The following is a 23,803-nucleotide window of genomic DNA, read 5'->3' as shown; positions in this document are numbered from 1 at the left end:
CACTTTAAAAGATTAGGAAGTGACAGATGTTGAAGATGAGGCAGAAGGTCCAATATACAGATAATAGGAGTCTCTGAAGAAAACCACCCCTATTTTCAGAAAACTTTGTTAATTTTTAAAAGATTTGAAACAATATTTTTTAAATGCACTATTATACCCAAGATTATTGATCTAAAACTGCCAACACCAAGTCATAAGTGACAGCAAGTTACTTTAAAGAAAGGAAAAATCCTCTGGGTAGGCAAGAACAGCAAGTGACATGGAAGAAAAAAAAAAGATGATCATCAGACTTTTCCACAATTATTCTTTATACCTGAAGAAAATGGAGTAACATGTTAAAGATACTCAAGGGAAAATGTAAGCAAAGGCTTTTATGTTCAACAAAATCGACTTTCAATTATAAAGGGCACAAACTTATCCATCGAACAAGAATTTGGAAAATACTGCTCGCTAAGCTCTTCCTGAGGAATCAGAAAATAACTAAAATAGAGAAATAGCACCATAAAGGTTGGTGGTGACCATCAAACATAGTGACTTGTACAATTAAAAATTTGAGAGCTAAAAGGGAGCGTATGATATGCAATGGCTGTATGTCCAGATGACACAGGTAGTACAACTACAGAGGAGAGACCATATGCAAAACATTTTGTTTAGCTCATAGTAGTAGTCTGATATTGTTATTTTAGGACCATTGTGTATATAATGTGGGATAGAATAAATGAATATTTATGGGATATTCTAATTCATCCCCAATTTTCTTGAGAACCAGGATTCTTAATGTCTAGAGAAAGGAGATACAGATAAAATACAGAACAGGTTAATTTTTTTTAAATGTAGTTATAAACTTGGGTTGGGAGTACTGATAGAGACTTATGAATGTATATACACACACACACTATATATATACATGTATATACATGTATATACACACTGAAGAGACCCAGAAAAAAATTAACCAATCCAGTACCAATGAGCATCTCTATCACTCAGCTTGTAGTCTTAAAATACCATTTTTCACCAAAAGAAATGAGAGCTTCTTGGAAAAATAGTCTGGAAAGGAAGTGTAAAAGACAAGCCTGGGATATCTTGTTGAAACAGAAGCCTTTACTGACGACTAATGTAATTTCAAAATGATTAAGGAGACACCTGAAGAGACCCCCACTGTCCAAACATGGGAGAATTTGATCTTGAAAAGATAATAATTGTTTACTGGATCCCATCATAAACATATTTTTAAAAAATTGGTCACCTTCAGAGGATGATGGAATATCAATTCATTATCTTGAATATGGGAAAATAAAAGGAGAAATATCAGGCATTTTTCCCTGTCTGTACTGTACCAATGGGTAATAAAACAAGATAAATCTCTTTACTGTTCTAATAATGAAAAAGAGATAATATCACCATTTTGCAACCCCCAGTGGATTAATGGATTTAGGCTTTGAGCATCAGCTGCTATTAACATCATAACTAGACATTTTGTGTCTCATAACGAAAGAACTCAGCATCCTCTGTAGTCTTGCCAAGGGATTGGAGATGAGTCTGATCATTCCTCTGGATCCAGCTGCCGAATTGCAGGAAATACAGAGGACAGAGGAACATGTGGGACTGCAACATGAGTGTGCAATTAGCAAAATCCAGTCTGCAAGGAACTGCAGGTTAAATGCCCTTGGATTCTCAACAGATAAATTGTAAGGAAAGGGATGGAGAGGAAAATTCCATATTAAAAAAAGGACAGAACTAAACTAGATTATTTAGGGATGCACATTCTGGTGATTAAACAATAGAGAAATATAAAGAAGTGATAACTATAAAATTTAGGGTGGTGGTTACAGGGGGTGGGGTGGTTGGACATTGATATTAAAACAAAGCATGTGGAACAGATTCTGGGAATTGCTGGCAAAGTTTTATTTCCTGGGTGGTGTATTTTATGACAGAGTTTGCTTATAATATAACTTACCAGGCTATCCATATCATAAAGTAAAATGTTAGCCTTATAATTTATTAAGCCATTTACTTGTGTGGTCTTTCATATTTTCTGTTTTACAGTAATTTTTTAATAGTATTAGTATTCCATCAAATTGAAGACATAATTGATTGTAAGATGCATCATTATTTTATGTACCATTGGAAAAAAACTCCATCAACTTTAAGGTACACACTATTCTCAAAAATGTTAAAGCGTGTACCTTAGGATAGAGGAACTGCAGCAATTCGATGCCACATATCCTGTCCCTCATGCACAAAATCAAGCAACTATCCTTATTTCCCAAAGTTAACTCTGGACAGTTGGCACCAGACAGCCTCTGATCCTGAAAGACATGAAGCACAGCTGTGGGAAAGGTGAGGTTCAATGCTGAAAAGAAGGGGTAAAGTGAAAATAAACTGAGCAGTATGATTCCCAGTCCCATTTCCCTATGTAGTTCCCATTCTCTCTTCTTTTGGGATTCCAATTGCACATGTTAGACTGCTCAAAATTGTCCCACAGCTATTAGTGCTGTTATGATTACTTTCTACTCTGTTTTTGTTTTTCAGTTTGGGTAATTGTTATGAACCCATTTTCTAGTTAACCAATTCTTTCCTTGAGCTTTTTGTTGTTATTTCTAGCATTTCTGATTTACAGTTTCCATTTCTCTACTGACATTCCCCCAATCTGCTCATGCACATATTATCCATATTTTACACAAGGCATATTACCTATAGTTATTTTAAATACCTTTTCTGGTATTTCTAATATCTGGGTCATCTCTGAGTCTGGTTCTGTATCTTATGTCTTGACATTGTTTTCCTTTTCCTTGTTTTGTGTGTGTGTGTGTGTGTGTCATTTTTTGATTGATTTGCATGCCATATGTTGATATAGAACAGTAGGGACTGAAGTAAATGATATGCCTGGAAATGGGCATGCTTCTTCCATTAGGGGTTAGAGTGTGACATTGTAAACTCTCGTCAGGAGTTTAACTGGTTTGGGTTTGTTATTGCTATGACAAGTGCACCACTGACTTCAAATTCCTCTAGTGTGGTGCTAGCGTTTTTCGTTTTGTTTGTTTTTCAGTGTTCCTGCTCTATCCTCAGTTTTTAGCCTTCCTCATGCACTTGTGCCTCATAAGGGTTCTGTCTCCAACCCCTCGCCCCTCTGCAGCAATAGACTGTTGTTGCTTGTTACTTGTTGCTTGTTTAATGACTAGATGCAGGCTGAGGGTAATGTAAAACTATGTCAATTATACTTGACTTTACAATCCACTACAGAAAGTGTTATCCACCTTTGTTTCTCAACCCCCAGCAAGTTCCTGGCAATATGGTCAGCATCCCACATTCTTATTAAATGACTTACGGCTACCAGGCACTGTATATTGTATAGCACCTGAAGTCTCTCTAAACACAATGTCAGTGTTTGACACTTGTTGACTCATGGTTTAGGGGAGGCAGAAGAATAACTGAATTCCAGATAGGGATCAGAAGATTTGATTTATAATTCTGACTTGCCAAAAACTCGAAGTGACCTAGGGTAAACCACTGAACCTTTGTTGTCTTCTTTTTTCTCACAGGACAAACATGAGGGGTTGACCTCTAGCTCAGAAATTACAACTCCAAAATTCTGTGAACCAAACAGTAAATTCTTTGATTTATGAGTAACTATTTAAAGACTGTTCCAAAAGCTCCACAAGAGGGCAGCTCCTCCACATTGCTTAAGGTCTGAAGAGAATTCCACACGCTTTTAAGTCTATTTAAAAACTCACCCTAGTATACAATGTTTTACTTATTTCTTTTAATTATACAAGTAGGGCACAAAATATATTGTTATAAAAATTCCAACATTACAGACCAACTTCAAGTCTCTTGATTAATACCCCCAATCCTAATCTTCCCTATTGTCCGATTGGTGGGTATTTTATTTTTTATGAAGTTTTGTTTTCTGTGACTTCTTTTATTTTTAATTTATTTATCTATTTATTTTTATATATCAAGACCTTTTATTTTTTAAATATCTTTATTGGAGTATAATTGCTTTACAATGTTATGTTAGTTTCTGCTTTACAACAAAATGAATCAACTATATGTATACATATATCCCCATATCCCCTCCCTCTAGAGCCTCCCTCCCACCCTCCCTATCCCACCCCTCTAGGTGGTCACAAAGCACCGAGCTGATCTCCCTGTGCTATGCGGCAGCTTCCCACTAGCCATCCATTTTACATTTGGTAATGTATATATGTCAATGCTACCCTCTCACTTTGTCTGAGCTTCCCCTTCCCCCTCTGTGTCCTCAAGTCCATTCTCTACGTCTGCATCTTTATTCCTGCCCTGCCACTAGGTTCGTCAGTGCTGTTTTTTTTAGATTCCATATATGTGTTAGCATACGGTATTTGTTTTTCTCTTTCTGACTTACTTCGCTCTTCATGACAGACTCTAGGTCCATCCACCTCATTACAAATAACTCAGTTTCATTATTTTTTATGGCTGAGTAATATTCCATTGTATATATGTGCCATATCTTCTTTATCCATTCAACTGTCAATGGACATTTAGGTTGCTTCTATGTCCTGGCTATTGTAAATAGTGCTGCAATGAACATTGTGGTACATGTATGTTTTTGAATTATGGTTTTCTTAGGGTATATGCCCAGTAGTGGGATTGCTGGGTCTGTGACTTCTTTAAAACATAGTTTCTGAAACTAACTTTTTTTAATCCACATAGGATTTGAACATCTCTTCCTGTTAATATACATAGATTAGTTTACCATTAATTACTCTCTTTAACTCCATAAAATGCATGCCATAATTTACTTATTTCTTAATATTTAGATAATGTTTTCAGTATTTAAATAATATTGCCTCAAATATTTCAATACTGCATTTTGGAAAAAAGTGAAGAACCTCTTGGTTTCATGGTAATTAAGATTTTAAAGCTAATTTATTAAACCAAAATGAGAATGTTTTAGTAATTTTATTAGCCACAAAAATATATAAAGTCAGTTTACAGAAAAGGAGCTAGAAGAGGGAGAAACACTTGACAGCCTTCCTTGGAAGGTTTACTCCATTTCAAGATATAGATCATTCTGGGTACCATTCCTGTTAGGGTGTTTCACAGGTGTATTTTTGTCTTAGATAAGATTAGACCTAGGCAACAAATGGCCCAATTAATGCAGAACAGAGACAAGAAAGAAATGTTCAAGTGTGACCACTCAGTGAGGGTAGGTTCTGTGTCTTGGTTACCTCTATATCTTCTACACTTTGAAGGAAATGTTTGATGGGAATGAGCCAGAGCCATTTATATGTCATGTACACAAGAAAAGTTAAATATACACGTGCTTGGTCGTATTAGTTGGATATGAGTTGTACCTATAGCAAATATTCCCAGAGAAATAGATATCTCTTCTTTGGGACCTTTTTAGAATTTGGAACCTGACTGTGCTTGAATGGGGTGTATGAAATGAAGATAGATAAGAGGCAGTTGGGATGAGGAGGATGCTTTCTGTGACCAAAGCTTAGAGAAAGGGATGCACAGAATATGTTTGCAGAAAAGTGAAACTAGCTTAACCAGACCATTCTAAAAATGGAGGTTTCTTAGGAGGCCACAGGGCCAATGGCCAGGTGTCTTCAGGAATACATTACAATAAATAATGAGGTGCAGAAAGCAAGAATTTGCCTAGGATCTTAGAAAAATGGGCTTGCAACTCCCTCTGTGGCTGATTCCATCAAGGCCTGCCACCTTCCCCAACCTGGTTTCCAAATTGTGTTCCAAACCCATATTAGGCTTATTTTCCCCTTTCTACTTTCCTATGTTCAAGGAATGCTTTGATGTCAGAACAGCTTTTTTTCCATAAGACACAAACACCTGCAAAGTTGACTCATGAAAGGAGACCAAGGAATATGACAGTGGATTTTTGGGGCTGTGGGGCAGGACTTTAAATCATTTACCCTGACATCCAAAGGACCTGAAGGCAGCCTACTCACCTTTGCTCTGGGATGCCATCTTTTGATTTCTGAAGTGACCATCTATGATGGTGTTTGGGGAGTAAGGAAGAAATAGTCTTTGCATTCGGGGGGATAGAGGGTGCATTCTTCATTTTGATCTGAACTTTGAAGATCTATACAGTGAGGTGACAGGCTGGCTATTTAAGAACTGCTGGGACGAGGAGGCTGCTAGACAAATGTTTCAGAAAATATTTCCCCTAAGGCCACAAGATTTTCTACTCCCAAGTTTTTAATTTAAAATTCCAGAACACATTAGGAGCATGGTTTTTGTGTTGTTCAAATCCCACCAGCTGTGCAATCCAGAGCATGTTATTCTGTTTCTCTGAGCTTCAGTTCTCTTTTTTCAGAAGAAATAATTGAGAAAATACAGGTAGTGATTAGCAAGCACAGTGTCAAACACAATAAGTTTGCTTCCTCCCTATTCCAATGAAGGATAATAGTGATGATGAAGACATTCGTGATGTTGACAAGCCAAGTCGGTTGTCCAGAGTGACCTTGTCTTTTTCATAGACTGTGTTACCCCTCTGATCCTCAGGCTATTCATCAATCAAATGGTGAAAACATTAATTTATGCTTATTGAGTTGTATATATAAGCCATTGTTCTAAGTGTTTGCATATATTAACTAATTCATTTGATGCTCACAGTCCCACAAGGTAGATATTAGTTTTATTTTTATTTTACGCACAGGGTAACTGAGGCAGAGAAAGAGGTTTATCAATTGGCACAAGGTCATACAGCTAGTAGGTGATAGATACAGAGTTCAGCCCCAAGTGGTATAACTCCCAGAGCACACTTTTCTTGTGGAATATTAAAATATAAAATTAATAAAGAACATAGGAGTTGCTTGGAATATAATCATTGTGGTGGAAAAAGTAGTGATTATGTTAGACGCCTCTCTATAGCTAGGGTCGTATGATTAATGTTCATCAATGGAAGGTGAATGAACACTCAATAGGTACCACCTTAAGCACTTTAAGTCTGAGAAGGCTAAGTGTAAGTGTGTCTTTTCCACCTATTTTTCTCATCTGACCTTGTGGAAACAAAGGACTTTGAGATGACAGAATTGCAAGTGTAAAGCAGCCTACGCACCTGAATTTCTTCTGAACAGTGCCAGACGGGGAGCCTCCTACATGTACTGGACTGTAATGTGGGTGAGAATGAACCTTTTTATGTTTAGCTATTAAATTTAGGGGTATATTTCTTACTGCATAGCCTATCCTAACTATAGAACCATTTAATGGTAATAATGATTACTTTTCTCAAATAAAATATAAGTAGCTATGAAAGGAAAATATTATAAAGTTAATATGAAATATGTAAGATTCTTTCTTCTTGAGCAATAGAAAAGACATTTTGAAAGCCCAGAGCTTAAGGGATTGGTTAGATGATATTGGGTGGAGATGGGGAGGAAGGGGGAGTTCAAGAAAGGGAAGAGAAAATGGTCCCAAGGCAATCATGTCTTTGTGGAAGACTGTCAGACCATAACTGGATTCTAGTACCTCAAGTCATTGCCCCAACTTACTCCACTGGGCCTGTGTAGGGTCGGGGAAGGATGCTGTCCATGGAGGAGTGGCTCTAGGTTCTGGAGGCCTTCTAAGACACCCTTCTAACTACTGAGGCCAAGTTCCGTCTCCTGCCTCTGGACTAAAGGACTCAGAGTGAGTCCAGCAACTAGTTTCCTAGGCAGGGAAAAGTGAAATTAAGAAAAAAAAAAAAAAAAGAAGTTTTTAAGTAGTTATGTAAAAAGCAGAATAACCTACTTTTCTTTCTGTCCCTCAACAAACCTGGAGAACGTTTGGTCACTTTTCTCTATGTCATCATCATTAGGCTGAAGAATTTTTAACATCCACTGTCCTGCATGGAATGGAACCAGGGATGACCCTGGTACCTTCAGAGACAGCGGAGAAGATCCAAATGGTCCTATTTATTCTCAGAACATGGATGGTTCTGAATAATACAGAGGGACCACTGTGCTCCTGGATGTGAGGTAAGGAGGTGGTCAGCATCAAATGGGGAAGCTGAATCACTAAAATCATAATTAATGCATAAAAGAAGCACGATGGTGTGGAACACCCTGGTCTGAGAACAAGGAGAACTGGGTCTGTCTCTGTCCATTTGACCCTAGGCCAGTGAGTCAATTACCATGGATCTCAGTTCCATCATCTTTTAAATGCAAGATCCTGAGTATGAAAATAAGTGTTCTACACACATTCCTAGACCTACACACATTTACCTAGACCATGTAAAAAATATGACAAAATATGTTGGTAAGCTGCAGAGTACAATACTACTTTGATACACACCTGGATTTTAACTCTGGCTTTACATCTTTTTATCTGGACAAATTACTCAACCTTTCTGGAATACCTATTTCTTACTGTGAAAAATAGCAGCATAGGGACTTCCCTGGTGGCGCAGTGGTTGAGAATCTGCCTGCCAATGCAGGGGACACGGGTTCGAGCCCTCGTCTGGGAAGATCTCACATGCCGCAGAGCAGCTGGGCCCGTGAGCCACAATTACTGAGCCTGCACGTCTGGAGCCTGTGCTCTGCAACAAGAGAGGCCGCGATAGTGAGAGGCCCGTGCACCACGATGAAGAGTGGCCCCCGCTTGCCACAACTAGAGAAAGCCCTTGCACAGAAATGAAGACCCAACACAGACATAAAAATTAATTAATTAATTAATTAATTTTAAAAATAAAATAGCAGCATATTTCAGGGTAAGGTGAATTGATCTTCAGCTTGCTTCATTACTATAGTAATAAAATGTCCTCACACAAGACTGTTTCTATCCATAACTCCTTAGATCACAGGACCATTTATATTGAGGACCAATGCTCTACATTGTAAATCTTAATTTCTCTAGCAAAGACAAATTTTTAAATGGCAGTGAGCGAAGTGACTTTCTTTAACCAGAAGAAGGTGGCTGTTCTATTTCCATTCTCAGAACTGACCTGCTCCTGCCCAGAGAGGGGGAATGGGGAAAGGGAGGGTTGGAGAAGGCTGATGTCACACAGCCCTACATAAAAGCCTCCTTTGGGATCCTGCAGGGAGTTTGGAAGCAGCTGGAAGAATGAGTTAGGTCCTGGTTGTGAGATTTTTTTTTTTTTTAATCACACACAGACACAGCTGTTGAGCAAAATGCAGACTCCACAGAAAAGCCCAAGCCTCAGAACTTTCAAGCAGAGAAAGAGCTTAGGTAAAGTTCTCAGAATAGCTGGGTTTTGGCCCTTGAGACAGGGAGAGAAGAAGATACAGACTTCTGTTACATGCTGATGTGTTCATTTAATCTTAAATGTTCACAGCAACCAGAAGAGAGGAAGTTGCTGGAATCCGAGTGAAGTTCCCTGGCAAGATCCCGGTAAGACATTTAACTCCTCAGGGGACGCCTGTGATATCCTGTTCTTTGAGAAAACAAAACCCAGGGAGAGACCTTCAAGATGGCAGAATTGTAAGAAGTGGAGATCACCTTCCTCCCCACAAATACATCAGAAATACATCCACATGTGGAACAACTCCTACAGAACACCTACTGAATGCTGGCAGAAGACCTCAGACTTCCCAAAAGGCAAGAAACTCCCCACATACCTGGGTAGGGCAAAAGAAAAAAGAAAAAACAGAGACAAAAGAATAGGGACGGGACCTGCACCAGTGGGAGGGAGCTGTGAAGGAGGAAAGGTTTCCACACACTAGGAAGCCCCTTCGCAGGCGGAGACTGCGGGTGGAGTGGAGGGAAGCTTCGGAGTCACGGAGGAGAGCGCAGCCACAGGGGTGCGGAGGGCAAAGCGGAGAGATTCCCGCACAGAGGATCAGTGCCGACCAGCACTCACCAGCCCAAGAGGCTTGTCTGCTCACCCGCCGGGGCAGGTAAGGACTGGAGCTGAGGCTCAGGCTTCATAAGTCAGATCCCAGGGAGAGGACTGGTGTTGGCAGTGTGAACACAGCCTGAAGGGGGCTAGTGCACCACAGCTAGCCAGGAGGGAGTCCAGGGAAAAAGTCTGGAACTGCCTAAGAAGCAAGAGACCATTGTTTCGGGGTGCGCGAGGAGAGGGGATTCAGAGCACCGCCTAAACGAGCTCCAGAGACAGGTGTGAGCCGCCGCTATCAGTGCAGACCCCAGAGACGGGCATGAAACGCTAAGGCTGCTGCTGCAGCCACCAAGAAGCCTGTGTGCGAGCACAGGTCACTCTCCACACCTCCCCTCCCGGGAGCCTGTGCAGCCTGCCACTGCCAGGGTCCCGTGATCCAGGGACAACTTCCCCGGGAGAACACACGGTGCACCTCAGGCTATTGCAATGTCAGGCTGGCCTCTGCCACTGCAGGCTCGCCCCGCATCCATACCCCTCCCACCCCCCAGCCTGAGTGAGCCAGAGCCCCCTAATCAGCTGCTACTTTAATCCCGTCCTGTCTGAAGAAAGAACAGACGCCCTCAGGTGACCTACACGCAGAGGCAGGGCCAAATCCAAAGCTGAACCCCAGCAGCTGTGCGAACAAAGAAGGGAAAGGGAAATTTCTCCCAGCAGCCTCAGGAGCAGTGGATTAAAGCTCCACAATCAACTTGATGTATCCAGCATCACTGGAACACCTGAATAGACAATGAATCATCCCAAAATTGAGATGGTGGACTTTGGGGGCAACGATATATATTTTTTCCTTTTCTATTTTTGTGAGTATGTGTATGCTTCTTTGTGTGATTTTGTGTGTATAGCTTTGCTTTCACCATTTGTCCTAGGATGCTGTCTGTATGTTTTTTGTTTTTTGTTTCTTTTAGTATAGTTTTTAGTGCTTGTTATCATTGGTGGATTTGTTTTTTGTTTTTTGTTTTCTAAACGTCTTTATTGGAGTATAATTGCTTTACAATGGTGTGTTAGTTTCTGCTTTATAACAAAGTGACTCAGCTATACATATACATATATCCCCATATCCCTTCCCTTTTGCATCTCCCTCCCTCCCACCCCTCTAGGTGGTCAAAAAGCACCGAGCTGATCTCCCTGTGCTATGTGGCTGCTTCCCACTAGCTATCAATTTTACATTTGGTAGGGTATATATGTCCATGCCACTCTCTCACTTTCTCCCAGCTTACCCATCCCCCTCCCTATATCCTCAAGTCCATTCTCTACGTCTGTGTCTTTATTCCTGTCCAGTCCCTAGGATCTTCAGAAAATTATTTATTTATTTATTTATTTATTTTTTAGATTCCATATATATGTGTTAGCATACGGTATTTGTTTTTCTCTTTCTGACTTACTTCACTCTGTATGACAGACTCTAGGTCCATCCACCTCACTACAAATAACTCATTTTTGTTTCTTTTTATGGCTGAGTAATATTCCATTGTATATATGTGCCACATCTTCTTTATCCATTCATCTGTCAATGAACACTGAGGTTGCTTCCATGTCCTGGCTATTGTAAATAGAGCTGCGGTGAACATTGTGGTACATGACTCTTTAAAATTATGGTCTTCTCAGAGCACATGCCCAGTAGTGGGATTGCTGGGTCGTATGGTATTTCTATTTTTAGCTTTTTAAGGAAACTCCATACTGTTATACATAGTGGCTGATCAATTTACATTCCCACCAACAGTGCAAGAGGCTTCCCTTTTCTCCACACCCTCTCCAGCATTTGTTGTTTGTAGATTTTCTGATGATGACATTCTAACTGGTGTGCAGTGATACCTCATTATAGTTTTGATTTGCATTTCTCTATTGATTAATGATGTTGAGCATCTTTTCATGTGTTTGTTGGCAATCTGTATATCTTCTTTGGAGAAATGTCTATTTATGTCTTCTGCCCACTTTTGGATTGTGTTGTTTGTTTTTTTTCTTGATTTGACCTGCATGAGCTGTTTGTAAATTTTGGAGATTAAACCTTTGTCAGTGGCTTCATTTGCAAATATATTTTCCCATTCTGAGGATTGTCTTTTCATCTTGTTTATGGTCTCCTTTGCTGTGCAAAAGCTTTTAAGTTTGATTAGGTCCCATTTGTTTATTTTTGTTTTTATTTCCATTTTTCTAGGAGGTGGGTCAAAAAGGATCTTGCTATGATTTATGTCATAGAGTGTTCTGCCTATGTTTTCCTCTACGAGTTTTATAGTGTCTGGCCTTGACATTCAGGTCTCTAATCCACTTTGAGTTTATTTTTGTGTATGGTGTTAGGGAGTGTTCTAATTTCATTCTTTTACATGTAGCTGTCCAATTTTCCCAGCACCACTTATTGAAGAGCCTTTTCTCCATTGTATATTCTTGCCTCCTTTATCAAAAATAAGGTGATCATATGTGCACAGGTTTATCTCTAGGCTTTCTATCCTGTTCCATTGATCTATATTTCTGTTTTTGTTCCAGTACCATACTGTCTTGATTACTGTAGCTTTGTAGTATAGTCTGAAGTCCGGAAGCCTGATTCCTCCAGCTCCGTTTTTCTTTCTCAAGATTGCTTTGGCTTTTTGGGGTCTTTCGTGTTTCCCTACAAATTGTGAAATATTTTGTTCAAGTTCTCTGAAAAATGCCATTGGTAGTTTGATAGGAATTGCATTGAATCTGTAGATTGCTTTGGGTAGTATAGTCATTTTCACAATGTTGATTAATCCAATCCAAGAACATGGTATATCTCTCCATCTGTTGGTATCATCTTTAATTTCTTTCATCAGTGTTTTATAGTTTTCTGCATACAATTCTTTTCTCTCCTTAGGTAGGTTTATTCCTAGGTATTTCACTCTTTTTGTTGCAGTGGTAAATGGGAGTGTTTCCTTAATTTCTCTTTCAGATTTTTCATCATTAGTGTATAAGAATGCAAGAGATTTCTGTGCATTAATTTTGTATCCTACTACGTTAACAAGTTCATTGATTAGCTCTAGTAGTTTTCTGGTAGCATCTTTAGGGTTCTCATTTCATCTGCAAACAGTGACAGCTTTACTTCTTTTCCGATTTGGATTCCTTTTATTTCTTTTTCTGCTCTGATTGCTGTGGCTAAAACTTCCAAAACTATGTTGAATAATAGTGGTGAGAATGCACAACCTTGTCTTCTCCCTGATCTTAGAGGAAATGGTTTCAGTTTTTCCCCATTGAGAATGATGTTGGCTGTGGGTTTGTCATACATGGCCTTTATTATGTTGAGGTAAGTTCCCTCTATGCATACATTCTGGAGGGTTTTTATCATAAATGGGTGTTGAATTTTATCAAAAGCTTTTTCTGCATCTATTGAAATGATCACATGGTTTTTATCCTTCAATTTGTTAATATAGTGTATCACATTGATTGATTTACATATATTGAAGAATCCTTACATTCCTGGGATAAACCCCAGTTGATCATGATGTATGATCCCTTTAATGTGCTGTTGGATTCTGTTTGCTAGTAGTTTGTTGAGGATTTTTGCATCTATGTTCATTGGTGATATTAGCCTGTAGTTTTCTTTCTTCATGACATCTTTGTCTGGTTTTGGATCATGGTGATGGTGGCCTCATAGAATGAGTTTGGGGGTGGTCCTCCCTCTGCTATATTTTAGAAGAGTTTGAGAAAGATAGGTGTTAGCACTTCTTTATGTTTGATAGAATTCGCCTATGAAGTCATCTGGTCATGGGCTTTTGTTTGTTGGAAGATTTTAAAACACAGTCTCAATTTCAGTGCTTCTGATTGGTCTGTTTATATTTTCTATTTCTGCCTGGTTCAGTCTCAGAAGGTTGTACTTTTCTAAGGATTTGTCCATTTCTTCCAGGTTGTCCATTCTATTGACATATAGTTTCTTGTAGTAATCTCTCATGATCTTTGGATTTCTTCAATGTCAGTTGTTACTTCTCCTTTTTCATTTCTAATTCTATTGATTTGAGTCTTCTCCCTTTTATTCTTGATGAGTCTGGCTAATGGTTTATCAATTTTGTTTATCTTCTCAAAGAACCAGCTTTTAGTGTTATTGATCTTAGCTATTGTTTCCTTCATTTCTTTTTCATTTATTTCTGATCTGATCTTTATGGTTTCTTTCCTTCTGCTAACTTTGGGTTTTTTTTTGTTCTTCTTTCTCTAATTGCTTTAGGTGTAAGGTTAGGTTGTTTATTTGAGGTGTTTCTTGTTTCTTGAGGTAGGATTTTATTGCTATAAACTTCCCTCTTAGAACTGCTTTTGCTGCATCCTATATGTATTGGGTTGTTGTGTTTTAATTGTCATTTGTTTCTAGGTATTTTTTGATTTCCTCTTTGATTTCTTCAGTGGTCTCTTGGTTATTCAATAGTGTATTCTTTAGCCTCCATGTATTTGTATTTCTTACAGATTTTTTCCTGTAATTGATATCTAGTCTCATAGCACTCTTGTCGGAAAAGATACTTGATATGGTTTCAATTTTCTTAAATTTACCAAAGGTTGATTTGTGATCAACAAGATATGATCTATTCTGGAGAATGTTCCATGATCACTGGAGAAGAAAGTGTATCCTGTTGTTTTTGGATGGAATGTCCTATAAATATCAATTAAATCCATCTTGTTTAGTGTGTCATTTAAAGCTTATGTTTCTTTATTTATTTTCATTTTGGATGATCTGTCCATTGGTGAAAGGGGAGTGTTAAAGTCCCCTACTATGATTGTGTTACTGTCGATTTCCCCTTATATGGCTGTTAGCATTTGCCTTATGTATTGAGGTGCTCCTATGTTGGGTGCATTAATATTTACAATTGTTATATCTTCTTCGTGGATTGATCTATTGAACATTATGCAGCATCCTTCTTTGTCTCTTGTAATAGTCTTTATTTTAAAGTCTATTTTGTCTGATAGGAGAATTGCTACTCCAGCTTTCTTTTGATTTCCATTTGCATGGAATATCTTTTTCCATCCCCTCACTTTCAGTCTGTATGTGTCCCTAGGTCTAAACTGGGTCTCTTGTAGGCAGCATATATATGGGTCTTGTTTTTGTATCCATTCAACCAGTCTATGTCTTTTGGTTGGAGCATTTAATCCATTTGCATTTAAGGTAATTATCGATATGTATGTTCCTATTACCATTTTCTTAATTGTTTTGGGTTTGTTATTGTGGCTCTTTTCCTTCTCTTGTGGTTCCTGCCTAGAGAAGTTCCTTTAGATTTTGTTGTAATGCTGGTTTGGTGGTGCAAAATTTTCTTATCTTTTGCTTGTCTGTAAAAGTGTTAATTTCTCCATCAAATCTGAATGAGATCCTTGCTGGGTAGAGTAATCTTGGTTGTAGTTTCTCCCCTTTCATCACTTAAAATATGTCCTGCCACTCCTTTCTGGCTTGCAGAGTTTCACTGAAAAATCAGTTGTTAATCTTATGGGGATTCCCTTGTATGTTATTTCTTGTTTTTCACTTGCTGGTTTTAATAGTTTTTCATTGTACTTAATTTTTCATAATTTGATTAATATGTGTCTTGATGTGTTTCTCCTTGGATTTATCCTGTATGGGACTCTCTGCACTTCCTGGACTTGATTGACTCTTTCCTTTCCCATATTAGGGAAGTTTTCAACTATAATCTCTTCAAATATCTTCTCAGTCCCTTTCTTTTTCTCTTCTTCTGGGACCCTTATAATTCCAATGATGGTGCATTTAATGTTGTGCCAGAGGTCTCTGAGACGGTCCTCAATTCTTTTCATTCTTTTTTCTTTGTTCTGCTCTGCGGTAGTTATTTCCAATATTTTTTCTTCCAGGTCACTTATCCGTTCTTCTGCCTCAGTTATTCTGCTATTGATTCCTTCTAGAGAATTTTTAATTTCATTTATTGTGTTGTACATTGTTATTTGTTTGCTCTTTAGTTCTTCTATGTCCTTGTTAAACTTTTTTTGTATTTTCTCCATTCTATTTCCAAGATTTTGAATCATGTTTACTATCATTACTTTGAATTCTTTTTCAGGTAGACTGCCTATTTCCTCTTCTTTTGTTTGGTCTGGTGCGTTTTTACCTTGCTCCTTCATCTGCTGTATGTTTCTCTGTCTTCTCATTTTGCTTAACTTACTGTATTTGGGGTCTCCTTTTCACAGGCTACAGTTCGTAGTTCCCATTGTTTTTGGTGTTTGCCCCTAGTGGCTAAGGTTGATTCAGTGGGTTGTGTAGGCTTCCTGGTGGAGGGGAGTGGTGACTGTGTTCTGGTAGGTGGGGCTGGGTCCTGTCTTTCTGGTGGGCTGGACCACATCCAGCAGTGTGTTTTGGGGTGTCTGTGAACTTAGGATGATTTTACGCAGCCTCTCTGCTAATGGATGGGGTTGTATTCCTGTCTTTCTAGTTTTTTGGCATAGGGTTTCCAGCACTGTAACTTGCTGGTCATTGAGTGGTATTGGGGCTTAGCATTGAGATGGCGGTCTCTGGGTGAGCTTTCACCATTTGATATTACATGGAGTCGGGAGGACTCTGCTGGACAAATGTCCTGAACTCGGCTCTCCCACCTCAGAGGCACAAGCCTGACACCAGGCTGGAGCATGAAGACCCTGTCAGCCACCCAGCTCAGAAGAAAAGGGACAAAAAAAGAAAGAAGGAAAGCAAAAACTAAAATAATGTAAAATGAAGTTATTAAAATAAGAAATATAAAAAACTTTTTTAGACAGAAAGAAAGACGAGGGCAACCACACCAGAAAGAAACCCACCAATGATATCAAGTGCTAAACACTATATTTAAAAAAAAAAAATTCGTACAGACAGAACCCTAAGACAAGTGGTAAAAGCAAAGCTATATAGACAAAATCACACAAAGAAGCATACATATACACACTCACACACACAAAAAGAAAATATATATGTATCTATATATAAAAAATGGGGAGAACAACCAAATCAATAAACAAATCTATCAATAATAATAAACTCTAAATACTAAGCTAAGATAAACATAAAACCAGAAACAAATTAGATACAGAAAGCAAACCCTAAGTCTACAGTTTTTCCCAAAGTCCACTGACTCAATTTTGGGAAGATTCATTGTATATTCAGGTATTCCAGAGATGCTGCATACATCAAGTTCATTGTGGAGATTTAATCTACTGATCCTGAGGCTGCTGGGAGAAATTTCTCTTTCTCTTATTTGTTTGCACAGCTCCTGGGGTTCAGCTTTGGATATGGCCCTGCCTCTCCATGCAGGTCACCTGAGGGCGTCTGTTCTTTCTTCAGACAGTACGGGGTTAAAGTAGCAGCTGATTAGGGGCCTCTGGCACACTCAGGCCGGGGGGAGGGAGGGGTACGGAATGCGGGGCGAGCCTGAGGTGGCAGAGACCAACATGACATTGGAACAGCCTGAGGCATGCCATGTGTTTTCCTGGGGAAGTTGTCCCTGGATCACGGGCCTCTGGCAGTGGCAGGCTGCACAGGCTCCCAGGAGGGGAGGTGTGGATAGTGACCTGTGCTTGCACATAGGCTTCTTGGTGGCTGCAGAAGCAACCTTAGCATCTAATGCCCTTTGCTGGTGTCTACACTGATAGCCGTGGCTCGCACCCATCTCTGGAGCTCATTTAGGCAGTGCTCTGAATCCCCTCTCCTCGTGCACCCCAAAACAATGGTCTCTTGCCTCTTAGGCACTTCCAGAGTTTTTTCTGGACTCCCTCCCGGTTAGCTGTGGCTCACTATCCCCCTTCAGGCTGTGTTCACACAGCCAACCCCAGTCCTCTCCCTTGGATCTGACCTCCAAAGCCCGAGATTCAGCTCCCAGCCCCCACATGCCCTGGCGGGTGAGCAGACAAACTTCTTGGGCTAGTAAGTGCTGATCAGCAGTGATCCTCTGTGCGGGAATATCTCTGCTCTGCCCTCTGCACCCCTGTTGCTGCGCTCTCCTCCATGGCTCTGAAGCTTCCACCCCACCACCCCCTGTCTCCGCCAGTGAAGGGGCTTCCTAGTGTGTGGAAACTTGTTCTCCTTCACAGCTCCCTCTCAGAGGTTCAGGTCCTCTCCCTATTGTTTTTCCTCTGTTTTTACTTTTTTCTTTTGCCCTACCCAGGTACATGGGGAGTTTCTTGCCTTTGGGGAAGTCTGAGGTCTTCTGCCAGCATTTAGTAGGTGTTCTGTAGGAGTTGTTCCACATGTAGGTGTATTTCTGATGTATTTGTAGGGAGAAAGGTGATCTCCACGTCTTACTCCTCTGCCATCTTGAAGGTCTTCTCGGTGGATTTGTCTTTTTGTTTGGTTGCTCTCTGCTTTCTTTCTTTCTTTTATTTATTACTTTAAACTTTTTTTTAATAATTATTTTTTATTTTTATTTTAATTACTCTTTTACTTTATTATTTTTCTTTCTTTCTTTCTCTTTTTCTCCCTTTTCTTCTGAGCTGTGTGGCTGACAAGGTCTTGGTGCTCTAGCCGGGTGTCAGGCCTGTGCCTCTGAGGTGGGAGAGCCTAGTTCAGGACATTGGTCCAGCAGAGACTTCCTGGCTCTAAGTAATATCAAATGGCAAAAGCTCTCCCAGAGATCTCCATCTCAATGCTAAGACCTAGCTCAACTCAATGACCAGCAAGCTACAGTGCTGGACACCCTATGCCAAACAGCTAGCAAGACAGGAACACAACCCCTTCCATTAGAAGAAAGGCTGCCTAAAATCATAATAAGATCACAGACACCCCAATACACATCACCGGATGCCATCCTGCCCACCAGAAAGACAAGATCCAGCCTTACCCAACACAGGCACTAGTCCCCTCCACCAAGAAGCCTACACAACCCACAACCACTGAACCAACCTTAAACACTAGGGGCATACAGCAAAAACAATGGTAACTACGAACCTGCAGCCTGCGAAAAAGAGATGCGAAACAGAGTAAGTTAAGCAAAGTGAGAAGAAAGAGAAACACACAGGAGATGAAGGAACAAGGTAAAACCCAGCAGACCAAACAAATGGAGAGGAAATAGGCAGTCTACCTGAAAACGAATTCAGAGTAATGATAGTAAAGATGATCCAAAATCTTGGAAATAGAATGGAGAAAATACAAGAAATGTTTAACAAGGACCTAGAAGAACTAAAGAGCAAACAAAAATAATGAACAACACAATAAATGAAATTAAAATTTCTCTAGAAGGAATCAATAGCAGAATAAATGAGGCAGAAGAATGGATAAGTGACCTGAAAGATAAAATAGTGGAAATAACTGCTGCCTAGCAGAATAAAGAAAAAAAATGAAAAGGATTGAGGACAGTCTCAGAGACCTCTGGGACAACATTAAACTAACCAACTTTCTAATTATAAGGGTCCCAGTAGAAGAAGAGAAAAAGAAAGGGACAGAGAAAATATTTGAAGAGATTATAGTTGAAAACTTCCCTAATATGGGAAAGGAAAGAGTCAATCAAGTCCAGGAAGCGCAGAGAGCACATATAGGATAAGTCCAAGGAGAAACACACCAAGACACATATTAATCAAACTATCAAAAATTAAATACAAAGAAAAAATATTAAAAACAGCAAGGGAAAAATGACAACATACAAGGGAACTTCCATAAGGGTAACAGCTGATTTCTCAGCAGAAACTCTGCAAGCCAGAAGGGAGTGGCATGATATACTTAATGCAATGAACGGGAAGAACCTACAACCAAGATTACTCTACCCAGCAAGGATCTCATTCAGATTCGATGGAGAAATCAAAAGCTTTACAGACCAGCAAAAGCTAAGTGAATTCAGCACCACCAAATCAATTCTACAACAAATGCTAAAGGAACTTCTCTAAGTAGGAAACACAAGAGAAGAAAAGGACCTACAAAAACAAACCCAAAACAATTAAGAAAATGGTAATAGGAACATACATATTGATAATTACCTTAAACGTGAATGGATTAAATGCTCCAACCAAAAGACACGGGCTTGCTGAATGGATACAAAAACAGGACCCTTATATATGCTGTCTACAAGACACCCACTTCAGACCTAGGGACACATACAGACTGAAAGTGATGAGATGGAAAAAGATATTCCATGCAAATGGTAATCAAAAGAAAGCTGGAGTAGCAATACTCATATCAGATAAAATAGACTTTAAAATAAAGACTGTTACAAGAGACAAGGAAGGACACTACATAATGATCAAGGAATCAATCCAAGAAGAAGATATAACAATTATAAATATATATGCACCCAACATAGGAGCACCTCAATACATTAGACAAATGCTAACAACTGTAAAAGAGGAAATCAACATTAACACAGTGAGAGTGGGGGACTTTAACAGCTCACTTACACCAATGGACAGATCATCCAAAATGAAAATAAATAAGGAAACAGAATCTTTAAATGACACAATAGACCAGATAGATTTAATTGATATTTATAGGAGATTCCATCCAAAAACAGCAGATTACACTTTCTTCTCAAGTGCTCATGGAACATTCTCCAGGATAGAACACATCTTGGGTCACAAATCAAGCCTCAGTAAATTTAAGAAAATTGAAATCATATCAAGCATCTTTTCTGACCACAATGCTGTGAGATTAGAAATGAATTACAGGGAAAAAAACGTAAAAAACACAAAGACATGGAGGCTAAACAATACATAACTAAATAACCAAGAGATCACTGAAGAAATCAAAAAGGAAATCAAAAAATAGCTAGAGACAAATGACAATGAAAACACGATGATCCAAAACCTATGGGATGCAGCAAAAGCAGTTCTAAGAGGGAAGTTTACAGCTATACAAGCCTACCTCAAGAAACAAGAAAAATCTCAAATAAACAATCTAACCTTACACCTAAAGGAACTAGAGAAATAAAAACAAACAAAACCCAAAGTTAGCAGAAGGAAAGAAATCATAAAGATCAGAGCAGAAATAAATATAAACAAAGAAAACAATAGCAAAGATCAATAAAACTAAAAACTGGTTCTTTGAGAAGATAAACAAAATTGATAAACCATTAGCCAGACTCATCAAGAAGAAGAGAGAGTACTCAAATCAATAAAATTAGAAATGAAAATGAAGTTACCACAGACACCACAGAACTACAAGACATCCTAAGAGACTACTACATGCAACTCTATGCCAATAAAATGGACAACCTGGAAGAAATGGACAAATTCTTAGAAAGGTATAACCTTCCAGGACTGAACCAGAAAGAAATAGATAATATGAACAGACCAATCACAATTAACGAAATTGAAACTGTGATTAAAAATCTTCCAACAAACAAAAGTCCAGAACCAGATGGCTTCACAGATGAATTCTATCAAACATTTAGAGAAGAGCTAACACCCATCCTTCTCAAACTCTTCCACAAAATTACAGAGGAAGGAACACTCCCAAACTCATTCTATGAGGCCACCATCACCTTGATACCAAAACCAGACAAAGATACTACAAAAAAGAAAATTACAGACCAATATCATTGATGAATATAGATGCAAAAATCCTCAACAAAATACTAGCAAACAGAATCCAACAACACATTAAAAGGATCATACACCATGATCAAGTGGGATTTATCCCAGGGATGCAAGGATTCTTCAGTATATGCAAATCAATCAATGTGATACACCATATTAACAAATTGAAGAATAAAATCCATATGATCATCTCAGTAGATGCAGAAAACGCTTCTGACAAAAGTCAATACCCATTTATGATAAAAACTCTCCAGAAAGTGGGCATAGAGGGAACCTACCTCAACATAATAAAGGCCATATGCAACAAACCAACAGCAAACATCATTCTCAATGGAGAAAAACTGAAAGCATTTCCTCTAAGATCAGGAAGAAGCCAAGGATGTCCACTCTCACCACTAGTATTCCACATAGTTTTGGAAGTCCTAGCCATGGCAATCAGAGAAGAAAAAGAAATAAAAGGAATACAAATTGGAACAGAAAAAGTGAAACTGTCACTGTTTTTAGATGACATGATACTATACATAGAGAATCCTAAAGATGCCACCAGAAAACTACCAGAGCTAATCAATGAATTTGGTAAAGTTGCAGGATACAAAATTAATACACAGAAATCTCTTGCATTCCTATACACTAATGATGAAAAATCTGAAAGAGAAATTAAGGAAAAACTCCCATTTACCATTGCAACAAAAAGAATAAAACACCTAGGAATAAACCTACCTAGGGAGACAAAAAACCTGTATGCAGAAAACTATAAGACACTGATGAAAGAATTTAAAGATGATACCAACAGATGGAGAGACATACCATGTTCTTGTGTCGGGAACCAGCTGCAAGCTGACACAGTCCTTGCAGCTTAAAGCATGGCAAAGTCCTGCTTAATTCCTGACAGGACCTGAAAGAGTTATTAGAGAAGATATGAGTCTTGGCCCATGAGGTTGCTTGCGGTTTCTCTAACTATAGTTTGTCTTTGGCATATTTTGGTAATCACAGTCTGTTCTCACACATGTTAATATTCTGGTTCGCAGAATGTTTTGTACTATAACTTCAACATTAAGGAAATACTGTCAGATGATTCTGTCTTGTGATTTTAACAAAAACATGTATTGCCTATTGCAATCTATAAAAAGAGTTTTGATGGGAAATAAAGGTGTGTGTGCTTATACACCACCCTCCTGACCCCATCTCTTCTTAATCCCCTCACCTGCTCTCAGGACTTGTTCCTCAGTCTAACAGCGACTGACATTCTTGAATTGGAAGAATCAATATTGTGAAAATGGCTATACTACCCAAAGCAATATACAGATTCAATGCAATCTCTATCAAATTAACAATGACATTTTTTACATAACTAGAACAAAAAATCTTAAAATTTTTATGGAGACACAAAAGACCGCGAATAGCCAAAGCAGTCTTGAGGGAAAAAAACGGAGCTGGAGGAATCAGACTCCCTGACTTCAGACTCTACTACAAAGCTACAGTAACCAAGACAATATGGTACTGGCACAAAAACAGAAACATAGATCAACAGAACAAGATAGAAAGCCCAGAGATAAACCTATGCACCTATGGTCAACTAATCTATGACAAAGGATGCAAGGATACACAATGCAGAAAAGACAGTCTCTTCAATAAGTGGTGCTGGGAAAACTGGGCAGCTACATGTAAAAGAATGAAATTAGAACACTCCCTAATGCCATACATAAAAATAAACTCAAAATGGATTAGAGACCTAAATGTAAGACCAGACTCTATAAAACTCTTAGAGGAAAACATAGAAAGAACACTCTTTGACATAAATCACAGCAAGATCTTTTTTGATCCACCTCCTAGAGTAATGGAAATAAAGACAAAAATAAACAAATGAGACCTAATGAAACTTCAAAGCTTTTGCACAGCAAAGGAAACCATAAACCAGACGAAAAGACAACCCTCAGAATGGGAGAAAATATTTGCAAATGCATCAATGGACAAAGGATTAATCTCCAAAATATATAAACATCTCATGCAGCTCAATATTAAAAAAACAAACAACTCAATCCAAAAATGGGCAGAAGACCTAAATAGATATTTCTCCAAAGAAGACATACAGATGGCCAAGAAGCACATGAAAAGCTGCTCAACATCACTAATTATTAGAGAAATGCAAATCAAAACTACAATGAGGTATCACCTCACACCAGTTAGAATGGGCATCATCAGAAAATCTACAAACAACAAATGCTGGAGAGGGTGTGGAGAAAAGGGAACCCTCTTGCTCTGTTGGTGGGAATGTAAATTGATACAGCCACTATGGAGAACAGTATGGAGGTTCCTTAAAAAACTAAAAATAGAATTACCATATGATCCAGCAATCCCACTACTGGGCATATACCCAGAGAAAACCATAATTCAAAAAGACACATGCACCCCAATATTCATTGCAGCACTATTTACAACAGCCAGGTCATAGAAGCAACTTTAATGCCCATCGACAGACGAATGGATAAAGAAGTTGTGGTACATATATACAATGGAATATTACTCAGCCATAAAAAGGAACGAAATTGGGTCATT

General features: G+C 38.8%; 2 protein-coding genes and 1 long non-coding RNA gene across 3 annotated transcripts in view; all 3 read left to right on the top strand.

Annotated features, from left to right (window-relative positions):
* Nucleotides 1-23,803, top strand: part of LOC309605589 — a 582,281-nt gene that overhangs the window by 394,186 nt on the left and 164,292 nt on the right. The gene's annotated exons all lie outside the window — the stretch shown is intronic.
* Nucleotides 1-23,803, top strand: part of BECN2 (beclin 2) — a 113,788-nt gene that overhangs the window by 30,295 nt on the left and 59,690 nt on the right. The window lies entirely within an intron of this gene.
* The window catches only part of MAP1LC3C (microtubule associated protein 1 light chain 3 gamma), a 29,290-nt gene continuing 5,567 nt past the window's right edge, over nt 81-23,803 (top strand). The window contains 3 exon segments of the mRNA XM_082341630.1: nt 81-7,128; nt 7,805-9,174; nt 9,281-9,336. Of these exon segments, the coding sequence (XP_082197756.1) occupies nt 9,117-9,174; nt 9,281-9,336 (114 nt within the window). The 5' untranslated portion in view covers nt 81-7,128; nt 7,805-9,116.

The sequence above is a fragment of the Balaenoptera borealis genome, assembly GCF_965194805.1.
Source record: "Balaenoptera borealis genome assembly, chromosome: 1".
NCBI classification, from domain to species: Eukaryota; Metazoa; Chordata; class Mammalia; order Artiodactyla; family Balaenopteridae; genus Balaenoptera; species Balaenoptera borealis.
The sequence above is the reverse complement of the archived record's forward strand: the minus strand, read 5'-3'. Positions and strand labels throughout refer to the sequence as shown.